Source organism: Piliocolobus tephrosceles, chromosome 17 (genome assembly GCF_002776525.5).
Source record: "Piliocolobus tephrosceles isolate RC106 chromosome 17, ASM277652v3, whole genome shotgun sequence".
In the NCBI taxonomy this organism is placed as follows: domain Eukaryota; kingdom Metazoa; phylum Chordata; class Mammalia; order Primates; family Cercopithecidae; genus Piliocolobus; species Piliocolobus tephrosceles.
In genome coordinates, this window is record NC_045450.1 from 69,087,166 (window position 1) to 69,111,208 (window position 24,043).

Genomic DNA, 24,043 nt, shown 5'->3' on the forward strand with positions numbered 1-24,043 from the left:
TATATAAAGATAGATATATATAATATATAATATATATTATATATCTAAAGATAGATATATATAATATATATTATATATTTAAAGATAGATATAATATATATAATATAAATGATCTACCAGTGTGATCCTCCCAAAGTGCTGGTGTTATAGGTTTGAGTTACTGTGCCTGGCCTTAGAAGATTTTCTTTTTTCTTTTGAGATGGAGTCTCCCTCTGTCGCCAGGCTGGAGTGCAATGGCACAGTCTCGACTCACTGCAACCTCCACCTCCCGGGTTCAAGTGACTGTCCTGTCTCAGCCTCCTGAGTAGCTGGGATTACAGGTGCACGCCACCACACCTGGCTAATTTTTGTATTTTTGGTAGAGATGGGGTTTCACCGTGTTGGCCAGGTTGGTCTCAAACTCTTGACCTCAGGTGATCTGCCCGCCTGGGCCTCCCAAAGTGCTGGGATTACAGGTGTGAGCCATCACTCCTGGCCTAGAACATTTGCTTATTGCCTCAAAAAGAAATGCTCTGCCCTTTAGCTATCACTCTACATTCCCGCCTGTGCCCACATCCCAGCCCTAAGCAGTCGCTCATCTTTCTTTCTGTGTAGGTTTCCCTATTCTGAACATCCCGTATGAGTGGACTCACGCACTGAGTGGCCTGCAGTGTCTGGCTTCTTCTACTCAGCAGCACGTTTTCCGGGCTCATCCACATGGTGGCATGTGCCAGTGCCTCATTCCTTTCTATGACTGAAGGGTATTCTGTTGCATACATAGACCACATTTGACTCATCCATGTGTTCACTGATGGACATATGGGTTGTCATGGTTTCTTCATGTTTATTTTTACATTTTTTAAAGGAAACTTTCAAGCATGTACCAAAGCAGAGAGGATGATAAAGTGAACACCTATGTAGCCACTACCCAGCTTCAACAGTGGCCCACTTGCAAACACTCTTGTCCTATCTACAGCCCACCCCGACTATGTCAAACTGGACACCAGGCACCAGGCATCATACCTTTCCACCGCTTCAGGAGTATGGGATGTGGGGCCATTCAGCCCTGATGTTGTGGAGTCTCAGCCAAAAGGGGCAGAAGGAGCCCCCTCCACACATCCTCTCACCTGTTGACACACCCAGGGAAGGGGCATCCGTGTGCTGTAGCCCCAGTCTCATTGCCAAGACAGCATCTCACCGGCTCAGCTTGGGTCACACGCTCCCCTCAAATCCAGTCAACCTGGTTATGGGGGAGTGGGGTCGCACCGTACGGGGAGAGTTGGAGGGGTAAGAAGGAAGTGAGCAGATACCCTGAAACAGATCCACACAGTAGGCAAGGGCGTCGCTGTGGCTCTTCACCTCCCCTGACCTGGACTTCCTCATCTGGCTTCCGCACAGGAAGTGTTTACACCACTACGCTCACGAAAAGTGAAATTCAAGGGACCCATGAGGGCCCTTGGAACCGAAAACTCTTACTCCCACTTATTGTCTGATTCTGGGAGTTCCTTTCATGGGACCCAAAGCCTTTTCTAATAAATGAGAATAATGTAAATACAAGATACTTTTAAAGAGGCAAAACAGCTGACAGACTAATTCACACTAAGGTGTGGATGACTGACAGGCTAGGTCCCTTCCCAAGAGCAGGGTCTGCAGGGGAGGGCTCAGGACAATGGGTGCTGAAGAAGGAGGCAGGTGCACTTTAGGATTGGGAACAGAGGATAGAACCAGGATGCTGGGGACACCTAAGACAAGCTTCACCAGCCAAAGCATTGCCAGCCCCAGCTGAGAGTCACACACTCCTTAAGGAGGGTACTCATTTGACCTTTCGCTCCAGCCTGGCTGTGGCGGCCATTCCAGAGGGTCTGCCCATCGTCGTCATGGTAACGCTGGTCCTGGGAGTGCTGCGGATGGCCAAGAAGCGGGTCATCGTGAAAAAGTTACCCATCGTGGAGACTTTAGGTGAGGGACTCCGGCCGGTGGGATTCTTACTTGTGGAATTGAATGGGGGCTTGGCTATCAGGACAATCCAGCCTGGGGATTTCACAAGCCTGAGGGTGGCGACTTTTCTAGAAACTGTTGTCTGTTGTGCCAGGTTGCTGCAGTGTTCTCTGTTCTGATAAGACGGGTACTCTGACTGCCAACGAAATGACAGTGACCCAGCTTGTAACGTCAGATGGGCTTCATGCCGAGGTGAGCCCCAGAGGAATTTACAAGCCTTAAAGATGCACCCAGCCAGGCTGTGTCCTTTCTAGATAAAGCACACAATGTCATCTAGAACACAATAAGGAAGAAAGAAATTGAGGTCATCTTACAATCTCCTTGCTAACATGACTAATTTTCTTTTTAATCATCCCATACTTCCTTTCAAAAGACGACCAATTTAAGGTAGACTCCTTTTTTAGTTACTTATTAATTGTAAGCACATTACAAAATTTAACAGCTAGAAAAATATTTCCATACCTTCCGTGATAAACAAACCATGATTAGTCCATTTGTGGTTTTTTCGTTTGTTTTTGAGAGACAAAGTCTCGCTTTGTCACCCAGGCTGGAGTGCAGTGGCTTGATCTTGGCTCACTGCAACCTTCACTTCTCGGGTTCAAGCGACTCTCCTGCCTCAGTTTCCCAAGTAGCTGGGACTACTGACACGCCCCACCATGCCCAGCTAATTTTTGTATTTTCTAGCAGAGATGGGGTTTCACTATATGTTGGCCAGGCTGGTCTCATACTCCTGACCTCAGGTGATCCACCCGCCTTGGCCTTCCAGAGTGCTGGGATTACAGACGTGAGCTACCATGTGCAGACTGTTTTGTTTTTTAAGACAGGGTCTTGCTGTGTCGCCCAGGTTGCAGTGCAGTGGTGCAATCATGATTCACTGCAGCCTCTAACTTCTGGGCTCAAGGGATCCTCCCACCTCAGCCTCCCAAGTCCCCTCGTGTTTTTCAGTGTCTTCTGTGTGTTTGGCGCAGTTGGAAGCTCCCTGAATGTGCAACTTTTTATCCTGATATTTTTTCTACAAAACTGGCCAAAGCAAGGGGTGAACACATGATTGCCCATGGGCCAGTGCTTGTTTGAAAATCAAGTTTTCTTGGTGTACCGCCACACGCATTTGTGTAACGTTGCCAATGGCTGCTTTCATGCCTCAGTGTGCCGCAACGGCAGAGCTGAGTAGCCAGGACCAACTTGGAAATAGGCTGCAAAGGCTAACACGTTTGTCCGCCCCTGTTCTTAGAATATAAGCACTCTTTTATGCTAGTCCTTAGTTTTCTTAACCATCACTTGTACTGGCTGCAGAGTGTCCCACTGAGTAAACTTGCTGCAGTTTACTGATGCCTGGCACTGTGCCATCAGTGACGTATCCGATTCATCAGTAATCTTTCAGCGAACATCTTCATACTGAAAGCTTGTCCACACTTAGAATTATGTCCTTGGAATGAATCCCCAGGACTGGGATTGTGGGCCAACGGGGGGAGCATGTTTTTGACTCTTGGCGACACCCTTTCTTCTGCCTCGCCCTGCAGGTCAGCGGAGTTGGGTATGACGGTCAAGGGACTGTGTGTCTTCTACCATCCAAGGAAGTCATCAAGGAATTTTCCAGTGTCTCAGTAGGAAAGTTAGTGGAGGTAGGTGTCAAAAGCACCACGGGGGAAATAGGCATTTACACTGGGGCTTCTGGGGCGTCTCTCTGAAAAGCGAAACAGCCATTGGACTTACTGGTTCTTGACAATGACTGGACCACCCAGGGGTGAGGCTGTCACAGCACTGAAAAAATGGCCCCAAAACTGATGGAGACATCAGAGGTAAGAGGAGAGCTAGGCTGGGCACAGTGGCTCAGGCCTGTTATCCCAGCACTTTGGGAGGCCAAGGCAGGAGAATCACTTGAGGCCAGGAGTTTGAGACCAGCCTGGGCAACATAGTGAGACCCTGTTTGTATTATGTTTTTAAAACAATACTTAAAAAGAAGAGCTAGAAGCCTCTGTTCTAATCACTGCCCACTGGGAAGGCTCTAAGGAGACTCCTGCACAGAGACTTGCCTGATGAATGGCAAAAAGTGAGCCTGTGATGAATTTCTCCTATTGCTATGAGCGAGCGTGTGATAAATTTCCCCTATTACTTAGTGAGCCTGTGATGACGTTCCCCTGTTGCTGTGATGAGTCCTGCATTCCGAGTTGTACTCACCCTTTCACAGGGGTTCACTCCTCCCCACATAGCACCCTTCTTCGTCTGTACAGTTCTGTGAGCGCCACTTGCAGAGGGCCTGCCTCCAGCGGCCACTTCGCTATCACAGTGAACGCTGTCTCGGTTTTGCAGATTAAAAAACAAAAATACGGCCAGGTGTGGTGGCTCATGCCTGTTACCCCAGCACTTTGGAAGGCCAAGGCAGGTGAATCACCTGAGGTCAGGAGTTCAAGACCAGCCTGGCCAACATGATGAAACCCCCATCTCTACTAAAAAATAGAAAAATTAGCCAGGCATGGTGGCGCACACCTGTAGTCCCAGCTACTCAGGAGCCTGAGACAGGAGAATTGCCTTGAACCAGGGAGGCAGAGGTTGTAGTGAGCTGAGGTCATGCCACTGCACTCCAGCCTGGGTGACAGACTGAGACTCTGCCTCGAATGAATGAATGAAGAATGAAACAAAAATATGTAAAACTAGTGAGTAACAATAAAAAAGAGAAGAAATGGGCAGAGAAGTAATGTGAGTGTCCAGGCTCACCAGGCCGGGAAGGAAGGGTGCCGGGAATCCCGCTCTTTTTGCTTGTCTCTTGTTCATTTTTTAAATATTTATTTTTAAATTGAGACGGAAGTCATCTACCATGAATTCACCCCATTAAAGCGCACAGTTCAGTGGTTTCATTACGCTCACAAGTTGTACAACCATCACCACTGTCTAGAACACTTTGTCACCCCAAGTGGAAACGCCATCATCCCCATTACGGGTCACTCCGCGTCATCTGCCTCATCAGCACCCGTCCACCTGCCTCCCTGCTGGGTTCCCTCATGGTAGCTTTGTGGGAACCAACATTCAGCACAGCCAAGAAACAGTCACGGTGTTCCTTTTAAAAAGCCAGGACGCTGAGCTGTTTTAAAGAGCAAGTCTCATCCCCACAGCCCCAGCTGTAAAACTGGGAAAAGCCCACAGTGTCTAACTTTTTCATGAGCCCAGTACTAACTACAGACGTCGGGATAATCCCCTTTTAGGCGGGCTGTGTCGCCAACAACGCGGTCATCAGAAAGAACGCCGTGATGGGACAGCCCACCGAGGGTGCCCTGATGGCGCTGGCAATGAAGGTAGGATGTCCTGGGGTGTCTGTGTGGGGAATTCTTCCACTCGGGGCTGGATTCGTTGGTAGAAAGCCAGCTCCTGTCTGAGCTAACAGGACTAGGGATGTTAGGTAATCACGGAAGAAAATGGCCCAAGCTGGCCGTGGGCCATCTGTTGGTGGTAGAGGAGGTGAGCTCTGAGATTCCATGGGACTTCAGAAAGTTCTGCAGGTCTCTAATCCCTCCTCCAGCGATTCCAAAAGAGTCCTATGAGCTCCCCTGTGGTTCAGGCCCTGGTCAGGTGTTGGGGCGACAGACAATGGAACGAGTCTCCCTGTGCGTCCAACATGATCCTGTGCTCACCGAGGCACCACTGGGAGGGGCTGGTTCCTGGGAATGCATTCCAGTGACTCTGGGGCTCAGCGTTACATCCTGGGCTCTGTGGCTGTGCAGGATTGCCCCAGGTCATTCTGTGCCCAGCGTCATGTACCAAGTGGCTGCTTGCAGTGTGGAGGGGATGGATGGGGGCTGATGGGGGTCTGCTGTGCTCTGTGCACAAGTTAGCAGAAGGAAAGGCAGAAAAACATGGGCTGGGAGTGCAGGTGACAGGAAAGCAACGAGAAGAAAGGACAAAGGATATGGGAAAGGAGGGGCTGGAAGAGGTTAAGAGGAGGCAGCAAAGGAAGGAGGAAGGTGGCCCCGGTCAGCTCCCATGTCTGTTTCCATGGCCAGTTGGCCTGGATCCCTCCTCTTCACCCAGAGCCAGGGCTCCCCTGGACACTGCGGGAGCTCCTCTTCCCGGCCCACCCCGTGCTTTCTGCGGTGTGACTTGTCTCTGACTCGGGTCTGATCAGACCCCTCTCCATCAAGGTCAAGGGAAAAGCCTGACTCAGGGTGCTCATCCGCCAGCACTGGTCCCTCGCTGCCACCCAGCCTGGCCCCTGCACTCACCCCCCTTCCTGCTTCCTCCTGGGCTTTGACTGCTCCTGCCTGTCCTCCCTGGCGAGCACTGACTTTCTCTTCAAGTTCACTCCAGTTTCCATCCCAGCAGACACCTCTTCTCATCCCGGGCTCACTTCACTGCTTTCTGTTATCAACTTACCTGTTCCTCCCTCCAATGCAAGACTCCGACCTCCCACACCACTGCCTTCCCGAAGCTGGTGCTGGGTCGGGGGGAGGTGGTTGCCGTCTCATGAGCCCCTGTGACAGTAGATCAGTCGTTTTTCCCCAGTGTAAAAGCATTGGGAAGTCATTACAGGCTGAGCGCAGTGACTCAAATCCCAGCACTTTAAGAGGCTAAGGTGGGAGGATCACTCGAGGTCAAGAGTTTGAGACCAGCCTGGGTAACATAGCAAAACCCCATCTCGACAAAAAATATAAAAGTTAGCTGGGCATGGTGGTGCATGGCTGTGGTCCCAGCTACTCAGGAGGCTGAGGTGGGAGGATCTCTTGAGCCCAGGAGTCTATGGCTACAGTGAGCTGTGATCATACCACTGCACTCCAGTCTAGATGGCAGAGTGAGATCTTGCCTCAAAAAAACAAAAAGGCTGGGCGTAGCGGCTCACACCTGTAATCGCAACACTTTGGGAGGCCGAGGTGGGTGGATCACCTGAGGTCAGGAGTTTGAGACCAGCCTGGCCAACATGGCGAAACCTCATCTCTACTAAAAATATAAAAATTAAGTGGGCATGGTGGTGCACACCTGTAATCCCAGCTACTCGGGAGGCTGAAGCAGGAGAATTGCTTGAACCTGGGAGGTGGAGGTTGTAGTGAGCCGAGATCACACCATTGCATTCCAGCCTGGGCAACAGAGCAAGACTCTGTCTCAAAAAAACAAACAGAAATCATGACATCATATGATTTTCCTTCTGTTCAAAGAAGATAATCTTCTCTGCAGCGTCTGTAATAGTGAATGGAGCTCATTTCCCATTTCAAAATAGTGCTGAGTCTGCTCCATTCAGCAACTCCTCACTGCCCAGAAGGGAAGGTGCCAGCCTGTCTGGCAGGAATGACACCCGTGTGTCACCCTGCTCCTGCCACCAGCCGCCCCTGCAGCCTAGACAGGAGAGAAGTTCCAGAACCTAGAAGCTGGGAGATTTCCTTAATGTGTCATGATTTTCCCCTTTCCTGGGGCCTGGCTTAAGATTTTAGAATATAGAATAAACACTGGCTGGCACGTAGGAAGTGCTGCCTATGTGACAGGCATGGGGCAAGCACTTCGTGGTTCTTACCTGTCTCTCCTGCTCTAAATGGCACTGAGGCCAGGCCAGTGGTTCCCAACTTTTCTTCCATTATTGCTCCTGAATTAGGGTCCTGGGATTGCTGAAATAAAGCACCACTGGCTGGTGATTTAGAGTAACCAAAACACACTGAAACACAGCTCTATGGGCCAGAAGTTGAAATCAAGGTGTGAGCAGGGCCAGGCTCCATCTCCCAGCTTCTGGGTGTCACCGGCAGCCCCAGGCATTCCTTGACTTGCACACACATCCCTGCCTTGGCTTCTCACACCAAGTTCTGCCTACGTCATGAGGTGTTCCCTGCCATGGCTCCGTGCAGCGTTTTCCTCCTCTTCTTTTTTTTTGTATTTGAGACGGAGTCTTGCTCTGTTGCCCAAGCTGGAGTGCAGTGGCTTGATCTCGGCTTACTGCAATCTCTGCCTCCCAGGTTCAAGCAATTCTCCTGCCTCAGCCTCCCCGGTAGCTGGGACTATTAAGCGCCCGCCACCATGCCTGGCTAACTTTTTGTATTTTTGGTAGAGACAGGGTTTCACCATGTTAGGATGGTCTTGATCTCCTGACCTCGTGATCCGCCTGCCTCGGCCTCCCAAAGTGCTGGGATTACAGGCCACCGCGCCCGGCCTTCCTCCTCTTAGATCCGGACATGTTGGCTTAGGGCCGACCCTAATAGCCTCAAATTGATGATATCTGCAGAGGCCCTATTCCAAATCAGGTCACATTCAGAGGTTCCGGGGTTAGGGCTTCAACATATCTTTTGTGGGGTACAATTCAACCCCACTGAGGAGATGTTTCAGGCATTTTTCCCTAATCACCTCACTCCTTCCCCCGAAGTGTAATACTGCAGATAAACTGTGTTGTTCGCATATCTGCACTTTCTACGTAAAAGGAGTAGTTTTTTGTGCCCCTGCTGCACCCCATTTTCACCCCCTGTGGGGCAGTGGGATGCATGGGTCATGGCTGGTTTACACTTGGGGAAACTGAGATTCTGAGTTGTCACGTCACTAATCGAAAAGCCATCAAAGAGCAACAAAGGGCCGGGCTGGCGAGGACCCCCAGGCTTGGACGCAGGGCTGGCGAGGACCCCAGGCTGTGGACAGCAGGGCTGGCGAGGACCCCAGGCTGTGGACAGCAGGGCTGGCGAGGACCCCAGGCTGTGGACAGCAGGGCTGCCTTGCTGACTCTGGGGGTTCTTTTGAGAAATGGCTACACCTTCAAGTGTGCAATGTTCCTCCCGGCGGAAACACTGCAGGTTTGTTTCTAAGCAGATTTCAGATAGAAGCTGTTGCAGAGACCATCAGGTCTACGCTGCAGCCAAGAGAAGAGACTTTTTTTTTTTTTTCTCTAGGTGGGACATTCCATTTTTTTCTGTGTGCTAAATGCTTGGCTTTCTTATCTGCCAGAGGTGGTTTGAACAATGAATAATTTACATGGACTGAGCTTTGTATAGCGATTGGCTCCAAATGACTCACTAAAAATGTGCATTTTATTATTCTAGATGGACTTAAGTGATATTAAAAATTCATACGTAAGAAAAAAAGAGATTCCATTCAGTTCAGAGCAGAAGTGGATGGCGGTGAAATGCAGTCTGAAGACTGAGGTGAGCCCTTTCAATCTTCAGCCTCTTCTCGCTCTCCGCCCAGGCCGCCACCCAGAAATCAAGCCAAATGCAGACTTCAAGGATAATTTGAAAGTTCCTGGCTGCTTCTGTGACCTTCCAAATACATGGAAAAACCTAATCACCATCAAACCTTTGATTCTCTTGGGTCTGCTTCTGGCTTTTTGTTTAAAACAGAAATTCTCAAAGCAGGGTCCCCGGAGTAGCCGCGGTTGTATCACACGAGAATTTATTAGAAATGCAGGATCAGCTACTCACGTGGATTCACTATGACAAGCCAAGTGCTGGGGGTGGGTACAAAATAGACTTGGTGATGCCCTAGGGAGGCAATAGTCTAACAGAAATATTCCCAGTTAATCACACCCCAAAGGCATGTCCGAGCTGGGATGATACCTCCCATGCATGAAACATACAAGATGCTCTGAGTGACCGTAACGAGGGAACTGAAAAAAGAACAAGGGTGGTACAGGCTGAAGACTGACCTTGTTCTTTCTCTGGATTGCAAAACATTCCATGGACGGGATTCCGGAACTTAGCGAACCTGTCCAGCACCTGTGAACAGCCCCAGCGCACTATAAATAACTCCACTGCCCACGTCCCTGCGTGTGTCTTTGTAACCTCATGCAGAGTGGGGCGATGGTTACTATGAACCAAGGCTTCCAGTGGTAGTGGATTTCTTCCCTTTGTCTTTTCTAAGGATCAGGAAGACATTTACTTCATGAAGGGGGCCTTGGAAGAGGTGATCCGCTACTGCACCATGTACAACAACGGAGGCATCCCCCTGCCGCTGACACCCCAGCAGAGGTCATTCTGCCTGCAGGAAGAGAAGAGGATGGGGTCCCTCGGGCTGCGAGGTCAGTGCCTGTGGCCCCAGCCCAGAGCTTTAAGCTTGCGTGTAACATTGACTTTTAAGTGCATTCAAGCAGGATCCCCAGTCAAGGAGGTCACCTGTCCCAAGGAGTCAGGCGGCATGCTGAGAGCAATGACACGTGCTTGGAACCTGATGGTCCCATGAAAGGCAGGCCGCCGCCTCATCCCAGTTCCTCAGTGACCCCAGTTAATCCACAGAAGAGGGGGACCCTCCCTTGCTGAGTTTCCTAAGGCAGGTGAATGGGCTGCACCCCAAACATTGATTTTCCCAATAGGTCTTTCTGCTCATTGCCTCTTGTCAGGAAAACCCGAAGCTCTTTTCAGTCAAGGAATATATTTTCTCCCTTGGCCATTTTCAAATTTCTGCAGCAGAGCCAGTGCCTTCCCTGATGGGCTGAACATTAAAACTCACATTTCCCTTGGTGTCATTTGTCACCCTAGCCAGGTACAGAGGAAGCATTTAGAAGTGCTCCTGGGCGCTGTTGTTCCCTTGGGGGGAAGTGAGAGGCGTTGGGCTGGCCTTAGGCGCTGGTGTTCCCTTGGGGGAAGTGAGAGGCGTTGGGCTAGCCTTATTGGCTCAGGAGCCTTGGTCTTCCCCTTCGGGGAACAGAGTTTGTAGGTTGCTGGCAAGTTTGCTCAGAGGTGTACGGAGCGAGACCCTTGTGGCTTTCTGGGGCACGGTGAAGCCAGCGCCGAGCATGTGTCCCCTCTTCCCGAGTGAGGGGAGCATTCCCCAAAGCACGGGCGCTTTGCCTCCCAAATGGTTTGTGTAGCGCTGGGTCTACAATAGGCCCACAGGTAAATACTGTGCCTCAGTTTCCCCATATGCATAAGGAAGGCATGAGAGTAGTGACTTCACTGATTGCTGTAAGGATTGGAAGAGACGGTGGATCCCGTCTTAGCTTGCTCTGGGCCTTGACTCTGTTTCGGTGGCAGAGAAGCCAGGCCCAGCTCCTGCGAGCCAGGTGATCTGAGAGGGGCTGGTGTAAGAAGGTCCTTTTCACCTCACTGACACCAAAGACGGAGCTGTGGCATCCCTCCTGCACAGTGGAGGGATTGGGAGAAAATCTGGCGCGTAGGTGGCAGCTGCTTTCGTCATGGTTGATAGGACCAAGCCCTTCAGTAGCTCCCTGTTCTGGTCACATCGCGCCTCTGCTGACAATGAAACGGCTCACTTAAGAGTGGACGTGTGAGTAAGTAAACATCCCACGTGGCCCTGGCCTCTAAATCTGCTCCTGGCACTTGGGCCCCACCTGTGTGCTGGGCACCATGAAGTGCCTGTGTGAGGCCACGGCCTGAATCCCCACCGGGCAGCCCGGGTGACAGCCCGGCCTAGCGCAGCCAGCGCCTTCGCCCGGATGTCTGCTGCTCTGCTGCAGCGCATGACAACACGTTCCAGGGGTTTGCTCCAGGCTTTGGGGGAGAGCGTAATGAGAACGGGTCAGTGGCAAAGGAACAGTGAGACCTTTTCCTGTGTCCCCCAGTCCACACGCAGGTCCTTTTGTGTTTACAAATGGACTTGTCTCCCACCTGTGGCTGGGAAAGCTACAACCTGGGAACTGGCCTTAGAGAAGGCCTGTGCGTTTTCCCAACCCGTGTCTGGTCTGAGAAGAGAAGGGATGTTATTCCTCAGCAGGTGACCGTGAACTGATGCCTGCTGCCTGGCAGGCCTGGGGCAGTGCCCGGGTGACTCAGAGAAGCCCCAACCTGCTAGATCCCCTGGAGTGATAGCTGTGAGGACTGGAAGAGTCAGTGAATCCTGTCTTGGGCTCTGAGACCCCCCACCCCACACACATCCAGGGGAAGATGACAACCCCCACGGAGCGGGAAGGAGAGTCGGGGTGAGGGGAGCACGGAGGCAGGAGTGAGGACCTCTGGGGACAGAGGGCTGCCAGGTGGCCACTAGAAGCAGGGGATGCTTCTGGGTTGGCAAAGCCGTTTCAGGGAGGGGGGGGCATTGGAAAAGGGGAGGAAGAGCAGCAGTGTCATTGGTGCAGGAGGGATGCCAGCCCTGTCTTTGGTGTCAATGAGGTGAAAAGTCCACCACCCCCTCTCAGATCACCTGGTTGGCAGGAGCTGGGCCTGGCTTCTGTGCTACCAAAAGAGAGTCAAGGCCCAGGGCAAGCTCACAGCAAGAGTCCCCTCAGCTGGGTCGCTCCCCTGTCAATGTTTCTTAACCTCTGTGCAGCTCCCCCACGTCTGCTGGCAATGACAAAATGAGTTAGCACAGAGCACATGAGGGCAAGAACTGTCATAAATGTCCTATCCTACTCCACCTCACATGTCCCATTCTGGGCCAGCTCAAACAGGTTTCTGTGGCCACTTTTGTTGGGAAGTGGGGTGGGTTTTATACCATGAGTGGTATATTAGTCTGTTTTCATGCTGCTGGTAAAGACAGACCTGAGACTGGGTAATTTATAAAGAAAAAGAGGTTGAATGGACTCACAGTTCCATGTGGCTGGGGAGGCCTCGTAATCACGGCGAAGGTGAAAGGCACGTCTTACATGGCAGCCGCCAAGAGAGAATGAGAGCCGAGCCGAAGGGGAAACCCCTCATAAAACCATCAGATCTCATGGGACGAATTCACTGCCACAGAACAGTATGGGGAACCACCCCCGTGATTCAGTTCTGTCTCACTCGGTCCCTCCCACAACCCGTGGCAATTATGGGAGCTGCAATTCAAGATGAGATTTGGGTGGGGACACAGTCCAACCCTATCAAGTGGACAGCAGTGGTATTTTCTGCTGTGCGGCTGTTTCTGGCTCCCCTCTCTGTCTGGTGTGCATCTGCACAGGCCTGAGAGCCGCTGCAGGCATCTCTGTCCTCACTTTCAGTCTAGGGACTTGATGCCTGAGCCCTCCGCAGACCAAGGAGGATCTGGGCCATGGTGGGGGCTGGCTGGGGACTAACAAAGGGTTGGGCACGTTGCCTCACACCTGTCATCCCAGCACTTTGGGAGGCTGAGGTGGACGGATCACCTGAGGTCAGGAGTTTGAGACCAGCCTGGACAACATGGTAAAACCCTGTCTCTACTGAAAATACAAAAATCAGCCGTGCCTGGCGGCGCATGCCTATAATCCCAGCTACTCAGGAGGCTGAGGCAGGAGAATTGTTTGAACCCGGGAGGCAGAGGTTGCGGTGAGCCGAGATTACACCACTGCACTCCAGCCTGGGCAACAAGAACAAAATTCTCTCTAAACAAAACAAAACAAACAGAAACAACAAAAACAGATGGCCCCTGAGCCCCCGGTGATCCCTCCTTCCTCCCCCTCTTTCCTCAGTTCTGGCTCTGGCTTCTGGGCCCGAGCTGGGGCGGCTGACATTTCTGGGTCTCGTGGGCATCATTGACCCCCCAAGAGTTGGCGTGAAGGAAGCAGTTCAGGTTCTCTCCGAGTCTGGCGTGTCCGTGAAGATGATAACGGGAGATGCTCTGGAGACGGCCTTGGCCATAGGTAACCGGGACAGAGTCGGGGTGAGGACAAAAGGACCGTCCATCCTTTACAATGCGGGGCTGCAACCAAAGGGAAGCCTCAGCAAACGGTCAGGAGTGCTCACATCTAGCCTTGTGGGCTTAGAAAAGACGCTGAGGATTCGTGGGCCAGCATTCCAATGTTTCCTATGTCTGAAATGTTGGCAGGTTCTGCAAAAGGGGAAAAGTCCTCATGGATACTGAGGACCTACTGTGTGTCAGGGGCTTTTCCTCCACTGTCTTCACAGGCAGCATCATGGCCATGCACAGTTTCAGTCTGCCTTCTGCCTCTAGCTGTGTACCCCTGGCAAATCATTGAACCACTCTGACCCTCAGTCTTCATCAGTACAGGGCTAGCAGCCCTCCTCCTCTAGTTACTTTTTTTTTTTTTGAGATTGAATCCTGTTCTCTTGCTCAGGCTGGAATGCAGTGGCACAATCTCAGCTCACTGCAGCCTTTGCCTCCTGGGTTCAAGCAATTCTCCTGCCTCAGCCTCCTGAGTAGCTGAGATTACAGGCGCCTGCCACCATGCCCAGCTAATTTTTTGTATTTTAGTAGCGATGGGGTTTCACCGTGTTGCCCAGGCTGGTCTTGAACTCCTGACCTCAGGGAATCCACCTGCCTTGGCCTCCGAAAGTGCTGGGACTACAGGCGTGAGCCACTGCGCCCAGCCCCTCTAGTTACTGTTATATGGGTTGTCACAGCCTGGTGCTGTAAAAAGGTTCATGGGCTTTGGAATCAGAGCCGTGTCGGGTTCCAGTGTTACTCCTTACCAGCCGTGTGTCCTCAGCAAAGTCACTTGTGTTTCCTCACCTTTAAAGTGGGGATAATAAGGCATTTGGTGTAAGTTAATCCTGTGGATAGAACCAAGGCCACGCAGCATAGTAGGTCCTCAGTAAAGGGGTCTCCAGCATGGTTTTATTCTTGGTATTCCCCGTGGCCAAGGTAGGGCCGGGAGTGAGCGGTGGGGACGGGGGCCTCGGAGCAGACCTTCACAACAGGTTCTCCTGAAGGAAGAAACATCGGCCTGTGCAACGGGAAGCTGAAAGCCATGTCTGGGGAGGAGGTGGACAGCGTGGAGAAGGGCGAGCTGGCCGACTGCGTGGGGAAGGTGGGTCCCCCCGGAGGCAAGGCTGGCGGCGGGGCTGGGTCACAGCTCTGAAATCTGATTCTTCACCTTCCACGTCTCTATGTCCAGGTGTCCGTGTTCTTCAGGACCAGCCCAAAGCACAAGCTCAAAATCATCAAGGTTCGCTGGGTGAGGCGGGCACAGGCTGTGCTGCTGGGGCCGGGCCAGAGACACTGTGGCTCAAGGAGCTCATGTGTCTGTTGGGTGACAGTGCAGGGCCCGGTGTGGCTTCCTTCTCTAGGTCCGGGGCAGTTCCCCAGGGGTTACCTTTTCATAGCCAGGGGGAGGGGAAGAGGATGAGCAGGGGCATGCGGGCAGCTCCCTTGCAGAGGACGAGGCCCTGAAGTTGCCAGTGTCACTTGCGCTCACAGCCCCTTGGCGAGAACGCAGTCATGGACCCAGGTTCAGCTGCAGGAGATGCTGGGAAGTGTCATTCCTAGCTGGGTGGACACGAACCTCACTAAACCTGGGGAGCTTTTTAAGGAGGAGGGGAGAACTAGGGGACCCTTGCCACATACACTGAAAACTGGGAACTGTAATTGCATAATGCAAAGGGAAAAACTACAACAGAAGCTGTCTTTTTCGTTTTTTTTTTCTTTGTGAGGGGTCGGCGTGGGGTGGGTTGGAGGTACGGAGTCTCGCTCTGTCACCTAGACTGGAGTGCAATGGCACAATCTCGGCTTGCTTCAACCTCTGCCTCCCAGGGTCAAGCGATTCTCCTGTCTCGGTCTCCCGTGTAGCTGGGATTACGGCCTGCACCACCACACCCGGCTAATTTTTGTATTTTTAGTAGAGACAGGGTTTCGCCATGTTGGCCAGGCTGGTCTCGAACTCCTGACCTTAGGTGATCCACCTACTTTGGCCTCCCAAAGTGCTGGGTGCTTTTTGGCATTATTCCTGTCATTCAACTCTGTGCCTCTGTTTCCTCATCTGTAAAATGGGGGAACTATTAATGCCGTCAGCTAATTCACAGGGTTGGTAGAGGATTAAACAAAGCCAGGCCCCATGAAGCTCTTGGCACACAGCAGGTGCCCAATAAAGAGCTGATGTGATTTTTCTGACCCTGCATATGAAAAAAAGGTAGAAAATGTGCTTGGTTTTCTCGCCTGTGCTCTGAAAGTTTGCCCTTGAGCTCTTTTAGTAGACGGGCTTTCTTCTTTCATGTTATTTTTAGCTCTATGGAGTAAATCCGTATGCGAGTTACTCCTCAAAGAAGGTAGTCATACTTACCAGGTACCTCATGGTTTCCAGGGCCACACTGTTGATTACTATTTATTACTGGGGATGGATAACCTTTATGAGCCTTTCCTGACCGTGCTGGGCACCGTCACATCTGCCATCTCAGTTTGGGCCTCACTACAGCCCTGGGAAGAAGGAACTGTTGCTTCCACTTTGCAGATGGGGAAACTGAGGTCAAGAGGTTCAAGGGCTCACCCAATTCCCACAGCTAATGTGGGTGAAACTGGGATTCAAAGTCCACGTGCCCTCCAGACAGAGGTCTCTGTGGCTGGCCACAGGGTGTGCGTGGCCAGGCATTGCGAGCTGGTCCTCGGGCTGCAGCCTTCATTGCCTGCTCTTTCCAAAGGCTCTGCAGGAGTCAGGGGCAATCGTGGCCATGACTGGGGATGGGGTGAACGACGCGGTGGCCCTGAAGTCTGCAGACATCGGGATCGCCATGGGGCAGACAGGGACGGACGTCAGTAAAGAGGCCGCCAACATGATCCTGGTGGACGATGACTTCTCAGCCATCATGTAAGCCGCCTTTCTGGTAGATTTTTAGTTGCAAAAATGCCTGGGGCCACCAGCTTCTCCCTGGGACCTGCTACTGTGGAGACGGAGGTGGCTCGCAGAGTCCCCAGGGAGAGCTGAATCTTGGGGCTCGTCAGTGTAGCAGGTGCCCCCAACCCCGAACACCAAGAGCCTCTCATAGCACGGTCATGGGGTCCACGGCCCCTGGGGCTGGTCGCATGCTGCACCCAGGGGAATGTCACGGACATGAAGCAGGGATGGGACTTACTGCCTTGGGTGCATTTCATATGTTCCTGGGAATGCCCGCCGGGCTCAGGCTGGTGGGCAGCAGCTGAATCTGTAAGGAAAACCTGTGGCCAAATACATGCTCGCAGTTGAGTGTCGGGTGAGAAAGGATTACAATGAGCATCTTCAGTGTGAGGCTCACGTGTCGACATATAATTCTCATGTATTGAAAAGAGACCTGGGTAGAAACACCCCCACCGCTCCCCACCGAGGTGCTCTTTAGATTCTGGGTTTACACAAAACTATTCGTTCCATTTCACTTTTCTGTATTTTTTTCCTTAATACATTTACCTTCCCTCTGGATCTGATTTTAGTTAGTTCTAACTAAGACTGTCCTCATAAGCAAATCGTAGTAGTTGGGGGTGAGGGAAAACTTAAACCTGATATCAAAAAATCCAAATGAACAAATATTGAGGCCAGGTGTGATCGTGCACTTTACAAAGCTGTCTCCACAATTGATTCGCCGTAGGAAGCCTTAACACACTTAGTAAAAAAAGAAAGAAAAAAAAGTCATCATATCGGCTCTATAGTTCTTTTGCAAAATTTTTTAGTAAAATCTGGGGGGGGACGGGGCACGGTGCATAGATGATTTTTCTACTTGCATGACCCCAGGTCAAGGTGTAAAAGGGCTTCTGCGAAGAGCCTTCTAAAGACAGAAGTAGGCGATATCCTTCAGCCTCCCCATCCCTCCCTCCTTACCGTCCCCCGGAGCTCATTTTTAGGCCTAACTGGTTTTGCTGCGTCTCTCTCTTCTCTTTGGTAAATCGCTGAGATGCACGGAGCACTTCGGGAGTCTGGGCAGGGATGGGATCCCTGGGCTCGGCAGAAGAGTAATTGATGGTCTAATTGGAGGTATCAAGTGTACCCTTGGCACAGAAAGGCGAACATGGCGCGAGGATCAGTTCCCAGTGACCAAGGGGCACCTGTTAGAACACTACCATCTCCTACAAATGTGTCCCCAAGAATGCCAGCAAGGGGAACCAGCAGAGGTCCAAGTAGAGCGCCCATCTGGGCAAGTCCCCACTGCCCCTTGCAGCAACCAACACACTGGCTGAGCCCTCCTGCAGGCCCTCTCTGTGAGTAAACGGCTCTCTTGCCTTGCAGGAATGCGGTGGAGGAAGGCAAGGGGATTTTTTACAACATCAAAAACTTTGTCCGATTCCAGCTGAGCACGTAAGTAGAGGCCGGCATTCCGAGTGTCATTAAGGGCCACTCCTGGCGGGCGGCCGCTGACTGGCTGCGTGTGGCCTGCAGGAGCATCTCCGCCCTCAGTCTGATCACTCTGTCCACCGTGTTCAACCTGCCCAGCCCCCTCAACGCCATGCAGATCCTGTGGATCAATATCATCATGGATGGGCCGCCGGCGCAGAGGTAAGGCCGGGCCAGCTGGGAGCCTTGTGTCTCCTTACCCCGCGGCGGGGCTGCCTGCGGCTGCTGGCTGTGCCCTAAGGCTACAGGGATGAACACACACTGCCGCTTTCCATCAGGAGTTCCCAGACAACTAAAGTGTGTTGCACTGGAGTGAGACTGGGAGTAGAAGGCAGAGGAGAAAGGACCTGGGCCGGCAGGGCTGGGCGAAGATGGAATTTCCCACTCCCTCTGCCTGGATGCTCTCCCTGGGCAACCTGCTTTGCTTGTTCTTATTCTTCATTCCAGTCACTGCCTTCAGGAAGTCTTCCCTGATTGCACTCCCACTCAATACCCTCACCCTGCTGTATTTTTCCCTAGAGAGGAAGATACAGACACACTTTTCCTTATGGGTCTGATCGTGATCTGTCTCCCCTTTAGAACATCAGCTTCGTGGAGGTGGAGTTTGTGTTTTATCCCTGCTGTCTAAAGCACCTTGCTACCCAGTAGGTGCTCAGGAGTCCACCCGCTCCTTAATATCCCCTTCAGCAGGCCAGCCAAGTGGTGTGGGGGAAGGAATGTACTTTGGAGTCAGGGGACCCACGCGGCCACGCGTGCGTAACCGTGTGAGCGCAGCGCCGACGTTGCTTCCGCTGGAGCTCAGTGTTGCTGTTATTACCAGTGACAGCTGCCAAGGGAAAGAGAGTCCTCATTTGTGTCCCCAAAGCTAAGTGTGAGGGTTACCTCTCCTGCCAGCTCTCCCTGGGAGCACGAAGCTGGGCTGAGCTGTGTCTGAGCTGCTCCCACTATGCCACCCGCTGCTGGTCTAGCCTCAACCCTGCTGTGTGGAATTGGCTGGAGGCAGGTCTCAGCTGATGAGGGGCCCTGCGGAGGGCGGAGCCTGGAGCCTGTTTCTCCAGGCTCAACGTGGGGGGTCGCCTCATGGTGATGGAGCTCGCCTGGGTGTATGTGACTGTGTGTGGTTGGCCTCAGTGGGTGGTCTTCCTTCAGCCTGCGGGACAGATGGAGGGGCACAGCTGCCCACGGACTCAGGCTCTGGGGCTTCTGGAAGGCACTGAGGAGGGCAGGTGTGATGCCTGGGGGCGTTCAGCAAATGCCTGGCCCTGCCCGCTGTGCCCACTTGGCCTGGGAGGCTTACGCACGGCTGTCTCAAGGGTCCTTTATTTCATTCCTGGTTCATTTCAAAGTGTCTGTCTTGTTTGGAGCAGCTTGGGGGTAGAGCCCGTTGACAAAGACACCCTCAGGCAACCACCGCGGAGTGTGGGGGACACCATCCTCAGCAGAGCCCTCATCCTGAAGGTCCTCATGTCTGCAGTTGTCATCATCAGTGGGACCCTCTTTATCTTCTGGAAGGAGGTGAGCAAGGGCCGCCCCTCTTGTTCTGTAAGAGTTCTCCAAGTCCTGGGGCCATGCAGATGCTGCGGACTGTAGTCCCTGCCCTTCTGCCCCAGCTCACATCTGGGAGAGGCAAACATGTACACATACAGGACAATGTGGTGCCATCAGAGGGACGGGGAGCATGAGGCAAAGGGACTGGGTGACCCCTGAAGGAAGGGAGGTCGCTAGGTGTGTGCCTGGGAACTGCAGAGGCTGGCGGGGTGGGGATGACTTTGCCAAGATGGGAGTTGAAATGTACATGAGGCCCCGTACATCAGGTTTTTTTCTACATGGGACAGGATGCCCCCTGTTCCCTTGTCACCAGCAAACAATTTGAAACCTGCTAAAGATCCTCCTGTGTTATGGTCTAGAGGTGACTCTTTGCTTCGGATCTGGGCCTGGGTCAACTTTTCAAGGCCTGCAGGTTCAGCCCTGGGCCAGGATGGGCAATGAGCTAGGTGGGCAATGAGGCAGGTGACCCCTGTGACCACACTGCAGGTCGCACATGTGCAGGAAGGGGGAGGGACCCTAGCCAGGTACCCTGCATCCATTTTTCCTCCTGCTCTCCGTCTGTCCCAAGCAGAACAGCTCTGTTTCCCCTGCCTTCTTACTGGCCTGGGAAGGCCGTGAAGGCCCTGTGCGTGTCCAGCTTGGGGTGAAAAAGATGGGCCAACCCGGTGGTCCTCAGAGTGGGGTCCCAGTAGTGGCGTCAGCACCCCTGCACCCCTAAGAATTGAGCTGCCAGGCCGTGCCTCTGTCTCCACTTTAACACACGTGCTCCAGGAGGCTCAGCTGCAAGTTCATGGCTTAGCCCTGTGGTGTGGCCACCGAGTGCAGGAGGGTATCCATGGCCTGCTGCCCCGGCCAGGCAGAGTAGCCTCTCCTCAGGTGGGTGGCAAGTTGAGGTGAGAACTGCTGGCTGAGCGTGGTGGCTCACACCTGTAATCCCAGCACTTTGGGAGGCTAAGGCGGGTGGATCACCTGAGGTCAGGAGTTCAAGACCAGCCTCACTAACGTGGCAAACCCTGTCTCTACTGAAAACACAAACATCACCCAGACATGGTAGCTCACACCTGTAATCCCAGTACTTTGGGTGGCCAAGGCGGGTGGATCACCTGAGGTCAGGAGTTCAAGACCAGCCTGGCCAACACAGTGAAACTCCGTCACTACTGAAAATACAAAAATTAGCCAGGCGTGGTTGGGTGCCTACAGTCCCACCTACTCAGGAGGCTGAGGTGGGAGAATTCCTTGAACCTGGGAGGCAGAAGGTTACAGTGAGCTCAGATCGCACCACTGCACTCCAGCCTGGGTGACACAGTGAGATTCCGTCTCAAAAAAAAAAAAAAAAACTGCCCAAGAGCTTCTGACCGTGGGCTGGTCTCACCTCAGCTCTGGCCATACCCTGCAATGTTGCCCACCCCTGAGACCCTGCAGGGCTCAGAGCTGGGCAGGACTCCAGGGTTTCTCTCATAGAGCTGCACTCGGTCACCTCACAGGCTCTCATCGCCTTGGGCATCAGCCCTCCTTCAGCCTTCCCTGTAGGAAGTGACATTCACTCTGTGGGTTGAACTGGAGAGGCGTCACCTCCCTGGGAGACAGTTACTTCGTGGAAGAGGAGGTGTTTTTTCTGTCTGTGGGTGCCCCGCCCCATCCTCGTGGTGGCAGCAAACCAGCATGTGCTGGGGAGACGCTGGTGTGGCAGCCACGGACCTCACACCTGGAAGAAGCTGTGAGACCCACTCCTATTACTGAGCTTATAAGTGGCCCCCTGCCATGCCCCAGGAGCCGTGAGGCAGGCCTGTGCCCTTTGGTTCAGGATGAATGATGTCTCGTCCCGCCTAACCTCTCGCGCGTGCGCTTGCCTTCCAGATGCCTGAAGACAGAGCGAGCACTCCCCGCACCACGACGATGACCTTCACTTGTTTTGTGTTTTTTGATCTCTTCAATGCCTTGACCTGCCGCTCTCAGGTGAGACCAGGGCTGACCCTCCTTGCTGCAGAGCTGCGGCATGTTCTCGACAGCAGTGCCCCAGCCCTGCCCACAGCATTGAGCGGCTCTGGCTCAGCGTGGGCAGCCAGAGCTCTCCTGCGTGTACCTGGGCTGTGGACAGCACACAATCCCCCATGTGTGGACTTTTTCCCCGCAGACCAAGCTGATATTTGAGATCGGCTTTCTCAGGAACCGCATGTTCCTCTACTCCATCCTCGGGTCCATCCTGGGGCAGCTGGCGGTCATTTATATCCCCCCGCTGCAGAGGGTCTTCCAGACGGAGAATCTGGGAGTGCTCGGTGAGTGGTGGGGACGGGAACGACAGGTGACCTCAGACCAGGGCCGTGGGTGGGGGAGCGCGGCAGCTGCCAGGCTGGGAGCTGCAGCCCAGGAGGGGCCAGCGCGGGAAAGCGGAACTCACCAGGGGCCGGCTCTCTCTCCAGGGCCTTCTGCCCTCACAGGAAGGGACTCTAATGTGGGTGATGTGAGGGGGGCACAGAGGACACACACAAACCTCCAGGAAGAGGCCCCTTGCTCAGGAATAGGGACTGGGGTCCAAGGGGCATCAGCATCACAGGCGTTGGGCTAGAGGCTCAGAGCACGTGGAGGGAGCTGTGCAAGGCCTGGACTCAGCCTGGGACTGGGGAGCCTGGACTTGACCCTGGGGCCAGTAGTGCGACTTAGAGATCTGGTCACCTGAAGACAGGGAGCTGGTCTGTCTTCTGGTTTTGGCTGAAAGGGACACGATTCAGTCACCATGGCTTTCCAAGGGCACACGCCGTGGTGTGGCGCCCAGGGAACTCCTCGACATCCTCAGCCAAGTGATTGTGTCACCCTTCTCTGAAGCTGCAGTGATGGCAGGTGTGGAGGCAGGGTTGGGGGGAAGAGGGAGCCAGGGGCAAACCATCGACCCCACCCTTCTCCCCAAGGTGCTGACAGTCACCCCCACCACTAGAGAAACAGAACCAACAGGATGGAGAGAGATGCAGAGATTTGTTTTAAGGAACTGGTTCATAGGATTTGTGGGGCTGGCAAGTCTAACATCTTGAGGGCAAGCCAAGATGTCACTCCCTCGTAGAGGACGAGGGAGGCCGGTGAGGCAGCCTTCATGGGCCCACCCTCGCTGGCAGGGCTCAGAGTGGGTCGTGGCTCAGATCGGGAGGGGCATGGGACTATCCATCAGGCCTGAGGCTGCAGTGACAACGGTCCTATGAGTTCCAGGCAAGACTGGGATGGTCAACTCTGCCCTATCCTCCAAAAAGCAGTGTGGGTCACCCGCGATGCCCTGTAGGAACAGACAACAGGAACCCCCAAAACAATGTGCTCACTGGAGGTTTCCACCTGCTGGGAAGGAGGCCGTCTTCCCACGGCTGAAGGGGTTGTGCTTGGCAGCCTGTATGCTGGGAGTCATCGCAACAGGGAGCCAGGGATCATTCCTCACTACAGCATATGACGGGAGCAGAGGAAGACGCTGGGAATTCATCCCAGGGAATGTGTCAGGGTGCACTGGACAGGGAGCCCAGACTGGTCACTCAGGACATTTGCAAGCACCAGCGTGCTGGAACAGGTGCTGTCGGGAAAGGAAACTCATTCCCCTTCCAGCCCGAGTCCATAACCTACCCCCAGCTGCCTGCCGGACCCACCCCGTGCTCTGGAGCTGCCTGGAGCTTGCCTTGAAAGATGGGCAGGGCCTTCTGGAACTGTAGCATTTTGGCTCCAGGGTTGGGAAGATCTCCCTGCCTTGGGGGTAATGAAAAGGGCTGGTCCTCTGCACCTCTCACTTCATCAGGAGGATGTTCGGGGAAGGAGCTTCCTGCCGGGGCGGCAGAGCTGCGTTGTGTGCTCGTTGTGCGCTCTCTGACCCTTTTCTGTTTTCCCCTTTGGCAGATTTGCTGTTTCTAACTGGACTGGCCTCATCTGTCTTCATGTTGTCAGAGCTCCTCAAACTATACGAAAAACACTGTTGCAGCACCCAGAGAGTCCAGACGCACCATGAAGATGTGTAGTGGCCCTCACTCTGCGGCACCTTCCCTAATCATCTCGATCTGGATGTGCCTGTGGCCCCTGCGGTGTCTCCTCTTCAGGGGAGACTTTTAGGACGGACGCCGCAGCCTTCTGTCAGTGACTGTTTTTCCTCCTGGGAACGCTGCAGGCATCTCGTGGGCTCCCGGGACCCAGGTCCACATCCATCCAGCACTCCCACTGGCTCTGGGACAGACAGGGAGTGGCCTGTCCAGAAACATCACACTATTTATTAAATCACAATGATTTTTATTAACCACGTCTCTATAGGTATCTGTGCCACAGCTTGCAGTGAGGCAGGCCACTCGTGCCAGATACACGGGGCTTCTGAGAGGCAGTGGGTAGGATGGTCACACTCTGCCCATTGTCTTCCTGGAGGCCCCACCTCCTCATCATAAAATGAGGGCTTTTTAAATAAAGTGCTATGCCAGGGGCTATTATTCTTTTGACGCGTTTACCTACGGTTTTTCATACAAGGGGCCAGGTTGGAAACCCACAGCTGTGTGTTAATGGCCACTTGGGGTGAGCAGCAATCCATCATGAATGGCCTATGGGGAAGGCTTTTGGAGATAAAGAGTAGGGCTGGGCATGGTGGCTCACACCTGTAATCCTAGCAGTTTGCAAGGCCAAGGCAGGCGGATCACTTGAGGCCAGCCTGGCCAACACAGCAAAACCCTGTCTCTACTAAAAATT

The 24,043-nt window shown here is 53.2% G+C and overlaps 1 protein-coding gene across 1 annotated transcript in view; it reads left to right on the plus strand.

The window, feature by feature from the left end:
* The window catches only part of ATP2C2 (ATPase secretory pathway Ca2+ transporting 2), a 47,018-nt gene extending 22,975 nt beyond the window's left edge, over positions 1-24,043 (plus strand). The window contains exons 6-22 of the mRNA XM_023226813.1: positions 1,814-1,938; positions 2,072-2,169; positions 3,498-3,599; positions 5,178-5,267; positions 8,973-9,074; positions 9,790-9,946; positions 13,244-13,414; positions 14,445-14,542; positions 14,630-14,680; positions 16,146-16,312; positions 17,699-17,767; positions 17,849-17,965; positions 18,082-18,168; positions 19,171-19,318; positions 21,209-21,307; positions 21,486-21,627; positions 23,216-24,043. Coding sequence (XP_023082581.1) covers positions 1,814-1,938; positions 2,072-2,169; positions 3,498-3,599; positions 5,178-5,267; positions 8,973-9,074; positions 9,790-9,946; positions 13,244-13,414; positions 14,445-14,542; positions 14,630-14,680; positions 16,146-16,312; positions 17,699-17,767; positions 17,849-17,965; positions 18,082-18,168; positions 19,171-19,318; positions 21,209-21,307; positions 21,486-21,627; positions 23,216-23,334 — 1,942 coding nt within the window. The 3' untranslated portion in view covers positions 23,335-24,043. The remainder of the gene's footprint in view (positions 1-1,813; positions 1,939-2,071; positions 2,170-3,497; positions 3,600-5,177; positions 5,268-8,972; positions 9,075-9,789; positions 9,947-13,243; positions 13,415-14,444; positions 14,543-14,629; positions 14,681-16,145; positions 16,313-17,698; positions 17,768-17,848; positions 17,966-18,081; positions 18,169-19,170; positions 19,319-21,208; positions 21,308-21,485; positions 21,628-23,215) is intronic.